At 37.3% G+C, this 17846-nt stretch overlaps 1 protein-coding gene across 3 annotated transcripts; it reads left to right on the top strand.

Annotated features, from left to right (window-relative positions):
• Nucleotides 1-1787: 1787 nt before the first annotated feature.
• On the top strand, nt 1788-13214 carry SPATA4 (spermatogenesis associated 4). Of its 3 annotated transcripts, none has more exons than XM_033215737.1 (6): nt 1788-2114; nt 4306-4435; nt 4815-4933; nt 5044-5264; nt 9271-9387; nt 12984-13214. In XM_033215737.1, exons 1-6 carry the CDS (start codon nt 1897-1899, stop codon nt 13094-13096), a joined length of 918 nt encoding a protein of 305 aa, XP_033071628.1. In that variant the 5' UTR covers nt 1788-1896; the 3' UTR covers nt 13097-13214. The 3 variants fall into 3 exon arrangements, with proteins under 3 accessions (XP_033071628.1, XP_033071629.1, XP_033071630.1); XM_033215738.1 differs by having other exon boundaries at nt 1809-2122; nt 4335-4435; XM_033215739.1 differs by having other exon boundaries at nt 1911-2114; nt 4335-4435.
• The last annotated feature ends 4632 nt before the right edge of the window (nt 13215-17846 follow it).

Raw genomic sequence — 17846 nt, 5'->3', positions numbered from 1 at the left:
ACAAAGGATTGCATTCTGCTGAGTTTCTGATTGGCCTTTCCAGAGGAGGCAATCAGGTATGCATTTAGCTCAGTGAGCAGAGGGGTGACTGAAGGGGAGGCAGGTTTGCCCTAAGCAGTTCCCACTTTGACTTTTCCCTTTAGTGATTTGGAGTCGGGGGGGATCCCAAGATTTAACTTCCGTTCACAATAGAAACAGCTATTCAAAGCTTTCATCTTAATCAGCTTAAAATACCACCTTCTAAGATCAAATTAATGGTCATCTCTTTTGAGAGGACTTCTTACACTCTCCCAGGCCAAAGTATTTGCTTCCTTTCCGCTGCTAACATATGTTTACCATGGCAGAGCTTTTCAGGGTATGCAATCTTTTCACTGATATTTCTATGTCTGTATCTCTTATAAACGATCTGCTGCACAGAACTATCCAATCAAAATTCCTGTAGTGATGGGAAGTGCTGTGTCTGTGCTATCCAACATGGCAGCCACTCGTCACATATGGCTATCGAGCAGGTGAAATGTAGCCAGTGGAACTGAATTTATTTAAATTTAAGTCTAAATAGCCACATGTGGCTAGTGGCTACCACATTGGATAGCAAAGATCTAGCACATACCCCAGGATCGTTCCTCAAAAAAAGTTTATAGAATGAATGAATCATTCATTAAAACATTTTTAGGCTAACAGAAAACACTTACATAGCTTCAGTTTGGGTTTCTTTTTTAATCATATACAGAACACATTGGTTTACTTTATTAATAGGCATGCATATGAATAAACATTAAAAATATTACATAATATCATTATCAAGATCTATCCCATATTTTACCACATGTATGTATCCACAGGGCCTCATTTTGTCACCTGGCTCTCTGCAGCCTCAAGTTCCTGAGCTCAAGTGATCCTCCCACCTCAGCATCTGGAGTACTTGAGACTACAGGTGTGCACCACCACACTCAGCTATTTTTTTTTTTTTTTTTTTTTTTAGCAAAAGTCTCTCCACCTTGTATTGCCCAGGGTGGTCTTGAACTCCTGAGCTCAAATGATCCTCCCGCCTCCACCACCCAAAGTGCTAGGATTACAGGCATGAGCCACTGTGCCCTGCTAAGCAAAAAAAAAAAAAAAAAAAAAAATTTGGCTGTAAAAATCTTTAATGGATTTTAATAATTATGCTTACATATTTATAATTGCCTGTGCCAACTCTGCAGGTGTTTTGTGTTCAGATAGAGCCCAAGTGACTAGATGAGTGCCTGGCACATAATACGGATTCAGTACACATCTGTTGAATTAATGAAGGGATTATGCCTACTAGGACGTTTTAATTAAGTGTGAAAATCTAACCTACACATCGTTTTCAAATATTAATGTTGACAAATAGTGCAATAATTAAGGAAATAGTTATGCCAAATTTTGTGGGCATTCATTTCCACTTTAAAGATTTTTTTCCCCCATCTCTTCCAATTCCCAAACAAAAACTATCTTGGCCTCTGGAGTCTTCTCACACCACTCCTCTAACTAGAGGACTGAACACAGGCCTTTGGCTGGGCAGAAACCAACAATAGTTAAAATATAAAACTTATGAACAATGACAGAAGGGAAAAAAAAAAAAAACTCTAAATAGGTTAACAGTGAGGCCAACTAAATCTGAGATTGAAAGTTCTGCCTAAGGTTTACACTCCCCAGACCGCGGCCACACCACTGGGCCCACAGCTTTGCATCCCTCAGTACCCTGCTCCGCGCTCCAAAGTCGGAGTAAAGCGGCAGCACGGGCGGCTGCGGCAGCGCTTGCGCAGGCGCTGATGTCCCGACCCATAAGACTCCGCCGCACCCCACGAGGCCGCCCAGCCAGCTCTAAGGCCCCGCCCTGCCTTCTGCTGTTGCCGTAGCAACCCAGAAAGCGCTATGGCTGCCGCCGGCCGGGGAAAAGGGTATTTGACACCGACGGCGGCAGCCCTAGCCAAGTCACCGTCACTTTCGCCACAGCTAGCAGCTCCCATCCGAGGGAGGCCTAAGAAGTGTCTGGTCTATCCGCATGCCCCGAAGACCTCCCACCTGTCTCGTTCCGTTCTGCGTTGGCTTCAGGGTCTGGATCTCAGCTTCTTCCCCAGGAACATCAACAGGTGCTTGAGTAAACCAGGCCTAGGCCTCTTCGGTGGGCGCCCCACCTGCTTTCCGCCGCCTGCCAGACCTCAGATTGCCTACCCTGGCCTGGCTTATGTTTCTTTTTTTTTTTTTGAGACGGAGTCTGGCTCTGTCGCCCAGGCTGGAGTGCTGTGGCCGGATCTCAGCTCACTGCAAGCTCCGCCTCCCGGGTTCACGCCATTCTCTTGCCTCAGCCTCCCGAGTAGCTGGGACTACAGGTGCCCGCCACCTCACCCGGCTAGGTTTTTGTATTTTTTAGTAGAGACGGGGTTTCACCGTGTTAGCCAGGATGGTCTCGATCTCCTGACCTCGTGATCCGCCCGTCTCGGCCGCCCAAAGTGCTGGGATTACAGGCTTGAGCCACCGCGCCCGGCCCTGGCTTATGTTTCGAATCAAGACCCCTCACCCACGCATACACACGAAAATACTATTAGGGAGCAAGGCTTTAACAAAATATCAAGAAACATTTTGTTTACTCAATCAAGCAATCATTAAATTGTAGACAATATAGAATGCTTTGGTGACTACAAAAAATATAAAAATAGTCAAAGCTTTTTCTTTAGTGACATTGGGCATTAATACTGGTAAGGATGGCCAGGCACAGTTCCTCATGACTGTAATCCCACACTTTGGGAGCCGAGGGAGGCAGATCACCCGAGGTCAGGAGTTCGATAACAGCCTGGCCAACATGCTGAAACCCGATCTCTACTAAAAATACAAAAATTAGCCGGGCATGGTGGTGGGTGCCTGTAATCCCAGCTACTGGGGAGGCTGCAGGCAGGAGAGTTCTTGAACCCAGGAGGCAGAGGTTGCAGTGAACTGAGATTACGCCGCTGCACTCCAGCCTCGGTGGCAGGGTAAGACTCTGTCTCAAAAAAAAAATATATATATGTATATATATATAAATATACATATATATTTATACATATATGTATAAATGTATTTTTTGTATGTGTTTATACAAAATATAAATATACATATACATATATATATATATATACTGGTAAGGATCAGTTTACCCTCTGTCAGAGATGGCATCTAGTTTGAGAGTTATCGACAAGTTTTTAAAGTTGCTGCTTAATTGTAGGCACTTTGTACGTAAGTGGCAGTTAATATTTGCTCTGGGAATCCAAACTAAATTCTATAAAAATTAAGGCAATGAATCTTTTGCAGGACTCTGGTTTAGTCTCTCCTTATCAGAGAGGCATAGGTTCCAAGATCGACAGTGGATGCCTGGAACTGTGGATACTACAGAACCCTCTGTCAGAACACATTTCTGTGTATATCTTCCATCCACAAATTTAATGCCTTTTTAAAAATCTTAACTAAGCACTTATCACACACTGTGGCTGAAAGCTTTTCAGTTTGAGGTGTGATGGTGAAACTATCAAGAGTTTCTTTTTCTTCATATTTCGGGAATATAAGATTCATTCCTACCATTCTAACCATTCTTACAACTTTCTATTAAGTCAAGAACTTTCATCTTTTCACCTAAAGGAAGAATTTTATGGTTTCTCTGTGGCATATCTGATTCACCAGCATCACTACTCTTGCACTTTGGGGTCATTATGAAACAAAATTAGAGTGACTTGCACACAAGCACATCACACTGTACAGTTGACCTGATAACTAAAAGGTGACTGATGTCTACAACGTGGAGACTCTGGACAAAGGGAGGAGTCACATCCTAGGCAACACAGAGCAGGCAGGGAGATTTCATCACACTCCCAGAACAGAGTACAATTTAAAAGTTACACATTATTTCTTGAATTTTCCGTTTAATATTTTCCGACTGTGGTTGACCCAAGGTAACTGAAACTGCAGAAAGCAAAACTGCAGATAAGCGGGGGGACTAGTTTACTAATTTGTCTTCAGCATTTCTTACAAAGATGCCTCTGAAACTTTAAAGTGCATATGAATCACCTGGGAATCTTGTTGAAATGCGGATTCAATACAAATCAACAGGTTGGGTTCATCAAAAGAACACCAAAGCCTTTGAAATGTACATAATCTTAGCGAAATTCCACAGTAGGTTCTCCTTAGAGCAATGATCCAACAACACTCATTCAACAAGATACTTTTAGTATGGAATATTAGGCTAGTGTTAATTATAATACAAACTGCATAATTAACTACATTTTATTTCATTTCCTAATTGCCATGGATCAGAGATTTTTCAAATGGCTTCCTAATTGCAGAAATATTCAGTATATATTTCCCCTGGGAACTTGAATTATCATCCTTTGAAAATGGGACCTCTTTAAAAGTCAAGTTGGATAACTGGGCACAGTTGGAGAAGGTATGTTAGCAATCATTTACACTTTTAACTGTTAAGATGTTTGTTTTAAAGTGTGCCATCCTAATTTCCTGGATCTCTACAGGTGTGTGTGTGTGACTGTGTGATACTGAATTGGCAGCTTGTTCCTGTGTATCACAAAGTTTATTAAATTCCAACTGTTTATGTCATGAGTCACCTATGAAACTGAGCATAATGATTTCCATTAGCATGATAAATACTGATTGGTTTCCCTGCTGAATATTATCTTTTAATAACTAATGCGTTAAACACAAAAAATGACTTGATAGGTAAATAAAAGGGTGATTAAAGTGAATTCATGGTACTTGGAGACTTTTATAGAATTTCTTATGATAAAAACATTTTCTTTCTACTATTAAAGTTCCTGGCAAGAAAAAAATTTAAATTACCTAAAGAACTAATCCATGGAGCAATTCATTGTAAAGCTGGAGTGCCTGAAATATTGATAGAAGAGGTTTACACTTTATTAACACATCGAGAGTAAGTTCTTTGTAATTTCCTAGTAATGCAATTTAATGTGAAACTTTTGATAATATAAATCTCATTACTAAAATGTTGCTTGTCAACAGTATTTTCTTTTTTATTTCCAGAATTAAAAGTATCCAGGATGACTTTGTGAATTTCACGGACTATAGTTACCAGATGCATTTACCCCTGGTTTCCAGGTCTACAGCTTCAAAGTCTATTAAAGATAACATTAGGTTATCAGAATTACTAAGCAATCCCAACATGCTGAACAATGAACTGAAAGCAGAGTTCCTCATCCTTTTACATATGTTGCAAAGAAAATTAGGCAGAAAATTGAATCCAGGTAAGTTTTCCTTGGAAAGGGCTGAGTTCTTCCAAGCTCTGTCAGGCTATTCTTGAGCACAGATGAAAGAAATGTCTGCACTGGCCCATTTTGCCATCTTCTGTAACTGGTTTAAAGGGTAATTACTTCTTTAAGGCTAGCAGTGAAATGATTTATTAGCATTGGAGTGGTTTATAAATCAAATTTTTGATGAAGGCGTAGGTTAACATAGTATACAGACACTTCTTTTAGAAAAATGTATGTTTATGAAAGATTCATGTAAACTTTCACAAGAAATAAGTTCACATATCAAGTAACTAAGGAGTTTAAAAGTTAAACAGGACACTCATCCCTTGGGAAAGCCTGGATTACCATGATTCACTGTGGATGCTGTCTACAGTGTGGACAATGTTATCCTTTCCATAGTAGGCTTGTTCAGATGTAGATGGTAGAGCAGATTGGGACTATCATGGCAACTTTCCAGAGATACCACTGAAATCATTCTCTAAGTACCCAAACAAAGCATTTGCCATCTGCATTTGCCAGAATCACTGGCAGGTGGCAGAGTAATTGAACTTTCGCTCTGTATTTGTTTGTTTGTTTTTCTAGCAGTTACTCAGGATACCACTCATGTATTGAAATCTTATTTCACTTGATTCCAGACATCTATAGAGAGCACATCATTTCTGTGGCACCCATTCAGGAAAAGAGGCAGATGTAGGTCATTAGGATTTCTCTCACCTGTGAACTTTTTCTGACGAAAACCATTTTCTCTCTGGTTTCTAGCAAGAGAGGAAAGCACCAATTTTAACATCTCCTAAAATTGTGAGATGGATATTTTAGGTTTGGTCCTTCCTTACTCTGTCCATTCTTCCATGTCTTATATTTTGTTTTCTCTTCCTTGATTTTTCTCATCTCTGGCTTTACTCATGAATTCATGAGTAAAGAAATAATTCAGGTTATTAATGAGGAGAATTTTATCTTGAAACATTTTGCATGTTTTTAAACATTAACATTTCGCTGTGATATTTATCACACATGCAAGCACATAATGTATATGTACAATTTAAAGAAGATGACTAGCGATGAAAACACATTTGTATATCCCTACGCAGGTTAAAAAAATAGAACGTTACTAATGCCTTTACCTTCCCCTTTGTGTCCTCGGACTGCATTCTCCACATTCCCTTCCAAGGGTAACTACCATCCTGCTGCCTTTGTTTGTAATTTCCTTGATTTAAAAATCTAGGCCCGGCGCAGTGGCTCACACCTGTAATCCCAGCACTTCAGGAGGCTAAGGCAGGCGGATCATGAGGTCAAAAATTTGCGACCAGCCAGACCAACATGGTGAAATCCTATCTCTAATAAAAATACAAAAATTAGCTAGGTGTGGTGGCGGGCGCCTATAATCCCAGCTACTGGGGAGGCTGAGGCAGGAGAATGGCTTGAACCCAGGAGGCAGAGATTGCAGTGAGCCGGGAATGTGCCACTGCACTCCAGCCTGGGCGACACAGCGAGACTCCGTCTCAAAAACAAAAACAAAAAACAAAACAAAAAAAAACCTCACCAAACTATACTTACTATTTATATATTATTCTTTACTTCATTTACCTATACATAATATTTATATGTTATTTTTTATTTCATTCATATATATTTTTAAGTTTAGTTGATTTTATGATACTCTGTAGTAGGCAGAATAAGCCCCCCTGCTATCCATGTCCTAATCCCTGAAACCTGTGAATATGATACTTTACATGGCAAAAGAGACTTTGCAGATGTAATTACAGTTATGGACCCCAAGATAGGGTGTGTATGCTGGCTTATTCAGGCAGACCTGATCTAATCACATAAACCCTTAGAAGCAGAGATCTTTCTTCAACTGGAATCAGACACATGTAGCAGAAGGAGAAGTAAGATATCTGGAGCGTGAGAGGGTCTCAGTCTGCTATTGCTGCAAGAGACAACATGGAAAGCATGAGAAGCTATGTGGTGCAGCTTCCAGGAGGAAAGAATTACCTTGGGCTGAGAGCCAGGCGAAAAACAGGGGCCTCAGTCCTGCAAACATAAGCAACTGCATTCTGCCAACGAGCTGAGTGAGCCTGGGAGAAGATTCATCCCCAGAACTTCCAGAAAGGAATGCAGCCCTACCAATGCCTTGCTTTCAGCCTCTGAGACTCTAAATAGAGGACCCAGACTTCTGTACTGTGAGATAAAAATGGCTGTTTTAAGTTATGCTATTTGTGGTAATTTGTTATGGCAGGAATGAAAATCGAATACAAGCTCCATAGTTAACACTGTTCCCATAATGAGATTATAAATATATCCTCATGTGTTTAAATTGATTAAAGTGAAACCTTTTAAGGTTTAAACCTTTTAAAGTTTAAATTGATTAAAGTGAAAACTTGTAAGCTGTTACTTCATCTGCAATCCACATGAAGAAGCGAACGTCTCAGCCCCACGTTTTGAGTAGTCTGTCCTTTCCTCACTTATTCGTAATGCTCTCTCGTGTTTCAGTTGGCGTGTATGTATGGGTCTGTTTCTGAGCCTTCTATTCAACTTTGTCTACATGTGTGTCACTTCAGCATCTTGTCTTAATTATTATTGCTTTAGAATTAGTGTTGATACTTCGTAAAGTCTTAAAATTTGTTCTTCTATGAAGTGTTGTTTCCATTTCATTCACAGTATGTTTTATTGTTATGAATTTATTAATACTGCCCATTGTTATATGTATTCATATCTAACATACTATTTTGAGGTTTTTTTTTTTTTTTTTCTCTCTCTTTTTCTGTTTCTTGTCTTCATCTTACCTATCTTTTCTTTTTTGGACCAAATTTTTTTCCAAAGATTTTTTTCCCACTAATTTTGAACATTTTAAATCTCTGCTCTTTTTAGTGCTAATCTATACATTTTAGCATGCATACTTATCTTAGTCTAAAATTAATATCTTCACTCTCTTCCTGAAACTGCAAGGACCTTAGAACACTATGACACTGATCGCTCCCTGCCACCCCTTCACCTCCTTTCAGTTCTTTTGTTGTCTGGCATTTTAGTTCTGTCCAGTTATATTTTAACACCACAAATCAGACATCATTGACTTTTGTTTAAAAGTCTATATTTGTAAAAACTAACCTGCATCTCTGTTGTCTTTTGAACACATTTGTTCTTTAGCTACAGATCATCTCAACCTTTCCAAATCTTGAACAGTACTCTTTCTCCAGTCTTGATTCCTGAGACTGCTGATTTTAAACGTTTCTCATTTGTGGCCAAAGTAATTAATTATGATAATTATAGTTCTGGCAATGTTACTGACCAGAGTTGTGTTTAGTGTTGATAGAGTATGACTGGTGAGTAGCAATTAACTTAGCAACTTCTTCAAGCCTCAGTGAAGGATGAGCTGCAGATGCAGAGGAGGAAGTGATCTTTAGAAGCACAAGGAAATTGACCAAGTATTTCAGCTTACAGGATTAGTTAAAAGGAAATATGGGAAACATGGAAATAATTTTAATTCACAATTTTTATCATATAAAATGTTTGCAAAATGAAAGATACTGTATGATTTTATCAAATATAAAACTAGATAAAACTAACCTACGATGATAGAAGTCAGGATAGCACTTTCCTTTTAGAATACTGTCTTGGAAAGACATGAGGGGGCTTTGGGGTACTGGTAATACATCATTTCTTGATCTGGATGATGGTACCCTAGGTGTATTCACTCCACAAGTTCATGGGAGTGAATTACACTTATTGTTTCTTTACCTTTTTGTATATACTTTATAATTGAATAGAAACTTACCAAAGACTAACAGGAACATAAACATATTACCTTTAAAGTAATTATTTTGTGTATTAAATATATTGTGAGCAATGCGGGGAGGGATTATTAATCTATGTATTCACACTACTCAGGAATATGATAAACAGAAATTTAAATAATTTACTTAATTTTTAAATTATGGCATCTTACTTTGACAATGGCCATTATGACTTTTTAAGAAATAACTTGTGTGTTCATATTTTATAGAATGGTTTGATGTGAAACCAACAGTGGGAGAAGTTACTCTCAATCACCTTCCTGCTCAAGCCTCTGGACACAGATATAATTCCAAAGTTACAAGAGGAAGAGTTGCCCCTGTTTTACGTAAGTTTTAACTCTTTGCTTCTTAAAATTGATTGTTTTTTTTTTTTTTGCTTGACTTTCTTCAATTAAAGTTTTTAAAAACGGTTAAATAGTTAAAATGTTGGTGTAGGTCAACTTTCAGTCCTACACTGTCAATTACATTGGTATGCAGTTCTTTATGGTAAGTGAAGGGAACATGTGGTCCGCTAAGTCGCTGCCCCCTCCCCAGCCTGCTACAATCAGATCCACTTGAGTTCTGATTTATGCTTAAATAGGTGAGTCCAAAAAACGTCAGGCTCATAGACTTGAAAGCTCAGTTCTTTAGAAGTCAGAAGATGAGTCCATGAGTCCTGAGACAGATATAGATACTTGCATACTAAGAATTCTCAATCAGTTGTATTACGAGAAGTCACTTGATTAAACCCTGTTAATTCAGAAAGCATTTATAGGACAGCAAACTCTAGCCCACGGTCCAAATTCAGCCTGTTGTCTATTTTTGTATAGTTCACAAGTTAAAAATAGTTTTTACTTTTTTTTTGGAGATGGAGTCTCACTCTGTCACCCAGGCTGGAGTGCAGTGGTGCGATCTTGGCTCATTGCAACTTCCACCTCCTGGGTTCAAACTTTTCTCCTGACTCAGCCTCCTGAGTATCTGGGACTACAATGCACGCTGCCATGCCTGGCTAACTTTTTATATTTTAGTAGAGATGGGGTTTCACCCTGTTGCCCAGGCTGGTCTCGAACTTCTGAGCTCGGGCAATCCGCCCTCCTCGGCCTCCTAAACTGCTTGGATTTAATGGTTTAAAAAAAAAAAAAATCAAAAGAATAATAGTAATTCCTGACACATAAAAATGCTATGAAATTCAAGTTCCCGTGCTCATAAATAACGGAACAAAGCCACTCCTGCTCAGTTTATGCCTTGCTTATGGCTGCTTTGACACTACAACAGTTGGTTTGAGTAGTTGCCAAAGTGAGTCTAGCCTAGAAAGTTGAGTTGCCAGATTTAGCAAATAAAAACACAGGACAACTCAACAAATACCTTTGAGGACATATTTAGGACATATTTTTACTAAAAATTATTCACTATCTGAAATTCAGATTTAACTAGGTGTCCTATATTTTATCTGGCAAGCCTACCACAAAGCCTAAAATATTTACTCTCCAGCCCTTTACAGAAAATGTGTGTGGACCTCTGCTACAGATTATGTTTCCTGACCTGTTGAGGCATTTCACCGGGGATAAAAGTTCTTTGTTTACATAGAGTCTTTGAGAGCCCTGCCAATTTTCCTTTTTTTAAACAAAAACAAAAACAAAAAAACAAAAAAAACCTTATGATTTCTCAGAACCTTTAATATGCTAATATGCATTGTAAATACTAAAGAGAAGAGAGGCAGAATGAAATGTTTTCCAAACTCTATTTGATCACACATCACTATTTGGTTTTGCTTTGTTTAATGGTCTTGTATAACTAGTGTTCCTCATAGCACACTTTTTAATGTCCAAACATCAGACCAGCCCATCAAAATCCCTTTAACTCTTCATCCACCTGAGGCATAGTAAGCATAATAGAATCCAACGGAAGTGGATAACAATGTTTCAATGGGCCAGGCACGGTGGCTCACGCCTGTAATCACAGCACTTTGGGAGGCCAAGGTGGGTGGATCATGAGGTCAGAAGATCGAGACTATCCTGGCTAACACAGTGAAATCCCGTCTCTCTTAAAAAAAAAAAAAAAAAAAAAATTAAACAAATTTAGCCGGGCGTGGTGGCAGGCACCTGTAGTCCCAGTTATTTGGGAGGCTGAGGCAGGAGAATGTCGTGAACCTGGGACGTGGAGCTTGCAGTGAGCCGAGATCGCGCCACTGCACTCCAGCCTGGGCAACAGAGCGAGACTCCATCTCAAAAAAACAAAACAAAACAAAACAAAACAAAACAAAACAAAACAAAACAAAACAAAACAAAACAAATGTTTCAATGAATAAAATGCATCCATAGTTTCACCTTTAGATTCCAGGAATATATCCCGTCCTTCAGCCTGCCTTAACCTTCTTCTGTTGGTGACATTTGTGGTGAAAGTTCCAGCAGGGAGGGAGGTGAAGCCACAGTGGTAGGGTGAGCATGGGAGGAGGGGATCAGGAGGTATGGAAAGGAAACTGCAGGTAAGTTTTGTTTTTGTGTTTAATTTGCTTGCCTCGTTCCCCTTATGATTGACTGAATTTCACTGGGGCAGGGAAAGAGCAGGGCCACCTGCTTTGGGACCTGCAGTGAAAGGTAGAAAGTAGTAGTAATGAGTCACAGCTCGGCTTCCTTCCTGTGTAAGAAAGAGATGCAAATAGACTAGAGACCGAAATTGATGCCTGCTGATATTTGAATTGCTAAAGAGTATTTCTCATTTTTGTTATCTTTTTTGAAAATCTTCAAGGTTCACATACGAGTTTTTAGAAAAACTACATGCTATCATTACTTCAGATCAGGATTCCAAGTAAAATGAATTTTTGCTTTTACAATTTTAATAATGTATAAGCTGCCATAAATAACTCCTCCCATTTTATTCTCTACTGCTCTTTTTTATGATTCTCTGGATGCTCTTTTATGATTCGCTTTCACATCAATAGTCTTGCTCTCTTTGGAAAAAGAGATGGTTTTATGGAAGCCTTCACTGGACAAGGTAGATCAGGATGGGAAGGTGAACATACATTTATTTTTTTTTACTTGTCTCAATCCAGATATATACTTGGATTCTCTTAATCTAGGCACACAGTAAATGAATGAATGATGTGGATTCAGCTTTGGTTGAGATGAGAACTACTAAGTGTTAAATCTTTTTTTCTAAATTTGTTCAAAGGACTTCTTTTCAGTTTCTGATAAGAGGGTAAATAGTTCAGGTCAGCTACCACAGTTTGATAGTTAATGGAAGGAGGAGATGCAAAAACACTAGACTGTAGGAACTTAACTCTATGTTACCATCTAAGATTTCATATAATGACACTGAAATCACAGGCTGTTCATCTGAAAATCTTCTAATTATCAAACTGGGTGGCCAAAATTAATCATAATATAGGTTATTACCTTTGCTTTTTTCTTTTTATAACACTCAAGTTCCTCTATTTGTTTACTTAAATTTAGTATCTAGCAAAATTATGGGCCAAAGGAATATAGATGTCTTAGTTGCCACTGGCCCCTCCCATTAGAACTGAGTGACCTAAAGAGTCTGGGTGGCTAGCTGGAATGCCTCAGTGTAATCAGAGTTCCAAAAACTGTATTATGAATCATGGACGTTTGTCAAATCTAAGTATAAAATTGTGCTACTGTTGCCTCAGCTGCTTTCTGAAGCAATATCTAAGAATAGTTGGGTCATATTCAGTATCAGATGCACCAAAATAAGCCCTGGAGATTTTTAGGCTGATGACTTTTGGAAGTGGCTGACATTCAGACTTTTTTTTATCCATGAGTACTATAATGTGTGATTTAAATATTCTTGTTTACCAGGCATTTAGATTAACTGTGCTCGACCTGTTGCCAATCATTCTGCATATATTTGATATATTAGACATGTTGATGCTTGTATAAACATTTAGTAACCATGAATTGATTTTAATTTTATTTAAATGCCCCAGCAAATATAGGTAATGGTGGCAATTCACATAGAGAAATACATGTGAAGCAAGCTGGACAACATTCTCATTACTCTGTTATGAAACCTATCAGAAACATGGAAAAGAAACCTTGAAAAGCACCTGTCAAATGGCTTTGAAGAAATGATGCCATCATCTCTCGCCATAATAAAGAAACAGAATCACCCAGTATTGAATGTATTTCAATAATAAATAGAGTGGTGTCTTGTCCATAATTGTGTTAAAGAACATTTCTTTTCCATTCAATTTGTTTATTAAACTCCTATGCCAGGTACTGTTGAAAATACAAAATTAAATAAATTAATACGGAAGGAGCAAAAATAATTTTAAAGGTATAAACATAATTCACCATGATGAGTAAGAGTCCTTTCTAATAATTTTGCAGGAACGGTGAATCTACTTCTTAATGTTTTCCTTATTAGAAATTAAAAGTTACTGCTTTGCCTATTATATAGTTACATATCACATTCATTAATTAAATTTTATTCTGAATGATTATTATACTTTGGCCCATAGAACACCTTGATCATCTCTAAGAACAGCCTGAACTCAAACCATTAAAAAGACAGGTGTCCCTTCTATTGAAAACAAGTTGTGGGGAAAGAAAATCATCCTTTTCTTGGAACTTGGTTCTGGTGTTTAGCAATACATTTAGTTCAATTAAAAAGTTCCCACTGGTTGCTGCTATGCCCCATATTCTAACTGAAGGGAAATAAAAGCAGACTGATGTCCTGAAAAACTAATAATCTTTTATATATTCATGGTAATTTTATATTTTATATGAAATTTTCAACTGGTATTATTTATGTTTTGATACTAGCTCATTAACAGTCTCATTTGACTTCCAAGATGAATATTACTAATGTCAATTTCCAGCTAAACTTTACCAGTTTTTCTGCATTTTTTGAAACTTCAGACTGTTTTATTAGCAATTCTACCTCCAGAGACTTCCTTGTTAAATTTTGCATTTTTGGATAGATAATATTTAAGAAGACTAAGAAAGCCCTGATGATACAGGTAACTTACTGGGAATGTGCTCAAAATCCAGTTTTATCTGAGGTAAGAGATCTAGATCAAATGCATATCTTAGCCAGCTATAAGTAATGTATCTGTTTTCTTGCATTCTCATGGGACAATCTAAAGTACAAAATTATGAGAATAATTTTTAACCTATATAGTTCCTTTGAAAAAGGTTTGAGAAACAAGTCTTTGAAGCCCAGTCATGAAAAAGATCCACAGAAGAGGATTAGTTTTGGGTAGAGTCAAATAGTAAGTTTCTTTGTCCTCTTGGCGCTGTGTTCAATCTCCTGAAAGAGCTCATCACTCATGGCCCGACTATGGTAAGTTCCCAAGAATCCTGTGGAACCTATAGAGACTGTGGAAAATAGGAAATAGTCTGTAGGCTTCATTATATCGTGATTATGTAAACGAAGATACTAAGGATGGTCAAAGTGCGTAACCTCAAGAGCTTCTTGAGGATGAATTGTGCAACAGAAGTCAACACCACAGGCATATCTTAGAAAGACCATTTACTTCCAGAAGAATCTTTGACAGAAGGAAGCAATGAAATTTTCTAGGAACTATAGCAGCTGCTATAGGAATAGAAACTTTTCAATTGAAAGAATACTTATGGGAATAGAACCTACTATGACATAGCATTTGTATTAATGAGTAAGCACTTTCTCCATTTTTTATACTAATTGTGGGGTATATTGTAGTCAGTGTTTCTAAAGTGAAGAATCAGCCTCTGGACCAATTCAATGAAGTGATTTTCCTAGGTTACTGAGTAGGGTAACAACTCAGTTGGACAGCTTAGCCCTTTCACACCTCTGATGACTCTGATCCAAGCATTTATGGAGAAACACTCGTCGTTCAATGGTGTTTTGGGGAAAGAAACAACTACTCATCTTAGCAGGTAACTATGTCATATCAGGATTTAACTGTAATATTTAATAAAATTTAAAGGACCTGAAATACATACATACACGTAAATCTAGATAATGACATGCCAAATTATAGCACAGTCATAACACATAATTTTAGCATGAAAGTACATATTTCATTTAGGTACAAATATCTCAAAGATTTGGTACAATAAACATTTATTAAGAGTTGACTATAAAGGTGTCTTCTATATTACTGATATACTAAATATGAATCACTAAATTTTACAAATAATTTGTGAGGCTTTTATTATATTCAGAATACCTTTTGACTTAAAACCGAAAGAGTATAAATGTTATAAGGACAACAAAATACAGTCATTGCTTTAATGCAATCCTGTTCCTGAACACATCTGGACAATTTCATAGAAATATACACACACACACACACATATATTTCATATATACATATATATACACATACATATATATTTCATTTGTCTTGATTGACATAAAAATAATATATTTTCATAAGATGTAACTATTTTGATGTTGTAGTTTTGTGAACCACCTGATAACTGCTAACTTTTACAGGCAAAATATTTTTCCAATGCTTTAAAAATCACTGTCTAATGAGACTCTTCCTTTAGGAAGGCATATTTAAACCTGCAGAGTAATTTGTCCACATTATTGGTAGTATGAACATTTTCAGATAGTAAAATAAATTCATAAAATTTGCTTGGGTTTCGTGCATATGAAATCTAATAAAAATATTTTTATGAATTAAAAATTTGTTTTCCACATTAAGGCACAATATATACAGACTGACATAGTCAAATGACATTTATAATTCTATGAAAAATTAACAGTTATAGGTCATAAGGTATAGACATTGTAGGAATCGAAGATAACAGAATGATGGTCAAATGAATCCAATTTAGATTTCACACGGAAATTGGGTTGCTCTTCTGTTGTATTTATGTGTTTAAAGGCTTGCAAAATTTTCTCATCTTTTATACATAAAAATATTATTTTCCCGCATTCATTAAAAATATAGAAGAAAGTAATGATTGTTTATATACTTAATGATATCCTTTGAAGTATGTAAGCACAACAAAGATAGGCTTATTTATTTTAAAATAATAAGAATGACAGTAGGATTGAGACTGCCATTTTTAAGTGAGGGGTTTTTAGTACATATGTGCCAGTTAATAATCCTCCTCACCTAAGAAAAATCTGAGTTACAGATATCACTAAGAGTTTAAAAAAATACTTCTCAGGTACTCTTTATTATCCATTGCATCTCTGAATTGTGTATATTCTCTTCTATAATAATTATACACACACACACACACACACACACACACACACACACATATATATATATATTTTTTTTTTCCTTTGGAGGTGGTGGTCTTGCTCTATTGCCCAGGCTGGAGTGCCGTGGTGCGATCTTGGCTCACTGCAACCTCCACCTCCTGGGTTCAAGGGATTCTTCTGCCTCAGCTTCCCAAGTAGCTGTGACTATAGGCATGCGTCACCATACTCAGCTAATTTTTGTATTTTTAGAGGAGACAGGGTTTCACCATGTTGGTCAGGATGGTCTCCATCTACCGACCTCATGATTCGTCCATCTCGGCCTCCCGAAGTGCTGAGATTACAGGTAATTTGTTTTTTTATAAAATGGAATTTAAACCTGTAATGTCTTTTTGAGGAATCAAAAGTGGTCAATGTGATAAATATGATACATAGACACATAATATATATTTTTTCCAGTTTTAAGAAGTTTTGTTAAGAAGGTTTTAAAAATATTTTAAATGTAACAAGTTTAAAGATAATAAAAGCCCCAAGTATTCTACTTATTTGAGATTACTCTTTAGTCAAACAAAAACATCTATATTATAAATCTTGTAAAACAACTTGAGTATCAAAGTACTTTCAGTATGCATTAATTTAATAAGTTTCAAAGTCAGAATTCTAGTCCAACTGAAACATCTGTAGTCACATATCAGGCTTTTCATAGCTTTACACTATTAAAAAACATTTTAAAAGTTAAATCAACCTATGTCCAAAATTTCAACCAGTATCTATTTACAAAGATTTACTTAAAAACTAATTTTCATCAAATAAATTGTGTTTTTCATTTGTTTTTTGAGATGGAGTTTCGCTCTTTGTTACCCAGGCTGGAGTGCAGTGGCGCAATCTCTGCTCACTGGAACCTCTGCCTCCCGGGTTCAAGTGATTCTCCTGCCTCAGCCTGCCAAGTAGCTGGAATTACAGGCGCCCGCCACCATGTCTAGCTAATTTTTGTATTTTTAGTACAGACAGGGTTTTACCATGCTGGCCAGGTTGGTCACAAACTCCTGACCTCAGGTGATCCACCTGGCTTGGCCTCCCAAAATGCTGGGATTACAGGCATGAGTCACCGTGCCCAGACAAATAAATTGTGTTTTAAATAAAGTTAACATAAATTGACTAGAGTATAATGTGTAAGTTATTATACACATTAATCAAAACTAATATCCATGCATGCTGAATCTCTTAAAATAGTCACTTTATCACCTAATGCTTTTCATATATATTCGACTGCATTTTGTGATTTTTACTCCCCAATTTTTTTCATGTCTATATAACTGACACTTTTACAATTGGACAGTTAAACTTCAGATAAAAATCTGGTAACATTTTCTTTTTTTAAAAGTATTTTGACTGTGTATCCATTTATTAAATAGCTAACATTAGTGGTTTACTATGCATTTTTTTTTTTTTTTTGAGACGGAGTCTCGCTCTGTCGCCCAGGCTGGAGTGCAGTGGCGGGATCTCAGCTCACTGCAAGCTCCGCCTCCCGGGTTCACGCCATTCTCCTGCCTCAGCCTCCTGAGTAGCTGGGACTACAGGCGCCTGCCACCTCGCCCGGCTCGTTTTTTTGTATTTTTTAGTAGAGATGGGGTTTCACTGTTAG

The sequence above is a fragment of the Trachypithecus francoisi genome, unplaced genomic scaffold (genome assembly GCF_009764315.1).
Source record: "Trachypithecus francoisi isolate TF-2019V2 unplaced genomic scaffold, Tfra_2.0 Lachesis_group1, whole genome shotgun sequence".
In the NCBI taxonomy this organism is placed as follows: domain Eukaryota; kingdom Metazoa; phylum Chordata; class Mammalia; order Primates; family Cercopithecidae; genus Trachypithecus; species Trachypithecus francoisi.
The sequence above is the reverse complement of the archived record's forward strand: the minus strand, read 5'-3'. Positions and strand labels throughout refer to the sequence as shown.

Bases quoted from the DNA above. Each gene is read 5' to 3' on its own strand.
- SPATA4 (XM_033215737.1), top strand. From the start codon at position 1,897: ATGGCTGCCGCCGGCCGGGGAAAAGGGTATTTGACACCGACGGCGGCA. The intron at 4,436-4,814 runs GTATGTTAGCAA...CTACTATTAAAG, and splicing joins ACTGGGCACAGTTGGAGAAG to TTCCTGGCAAGAAAAAAATT. The intron at 9,388-12,983 runs GTAAGTTTTAAC...TAAATGCCCCAG, and splicing joins AAGAGTTGCCCCTGTTTTAC to CAAATATAGGTAATGGTGGC.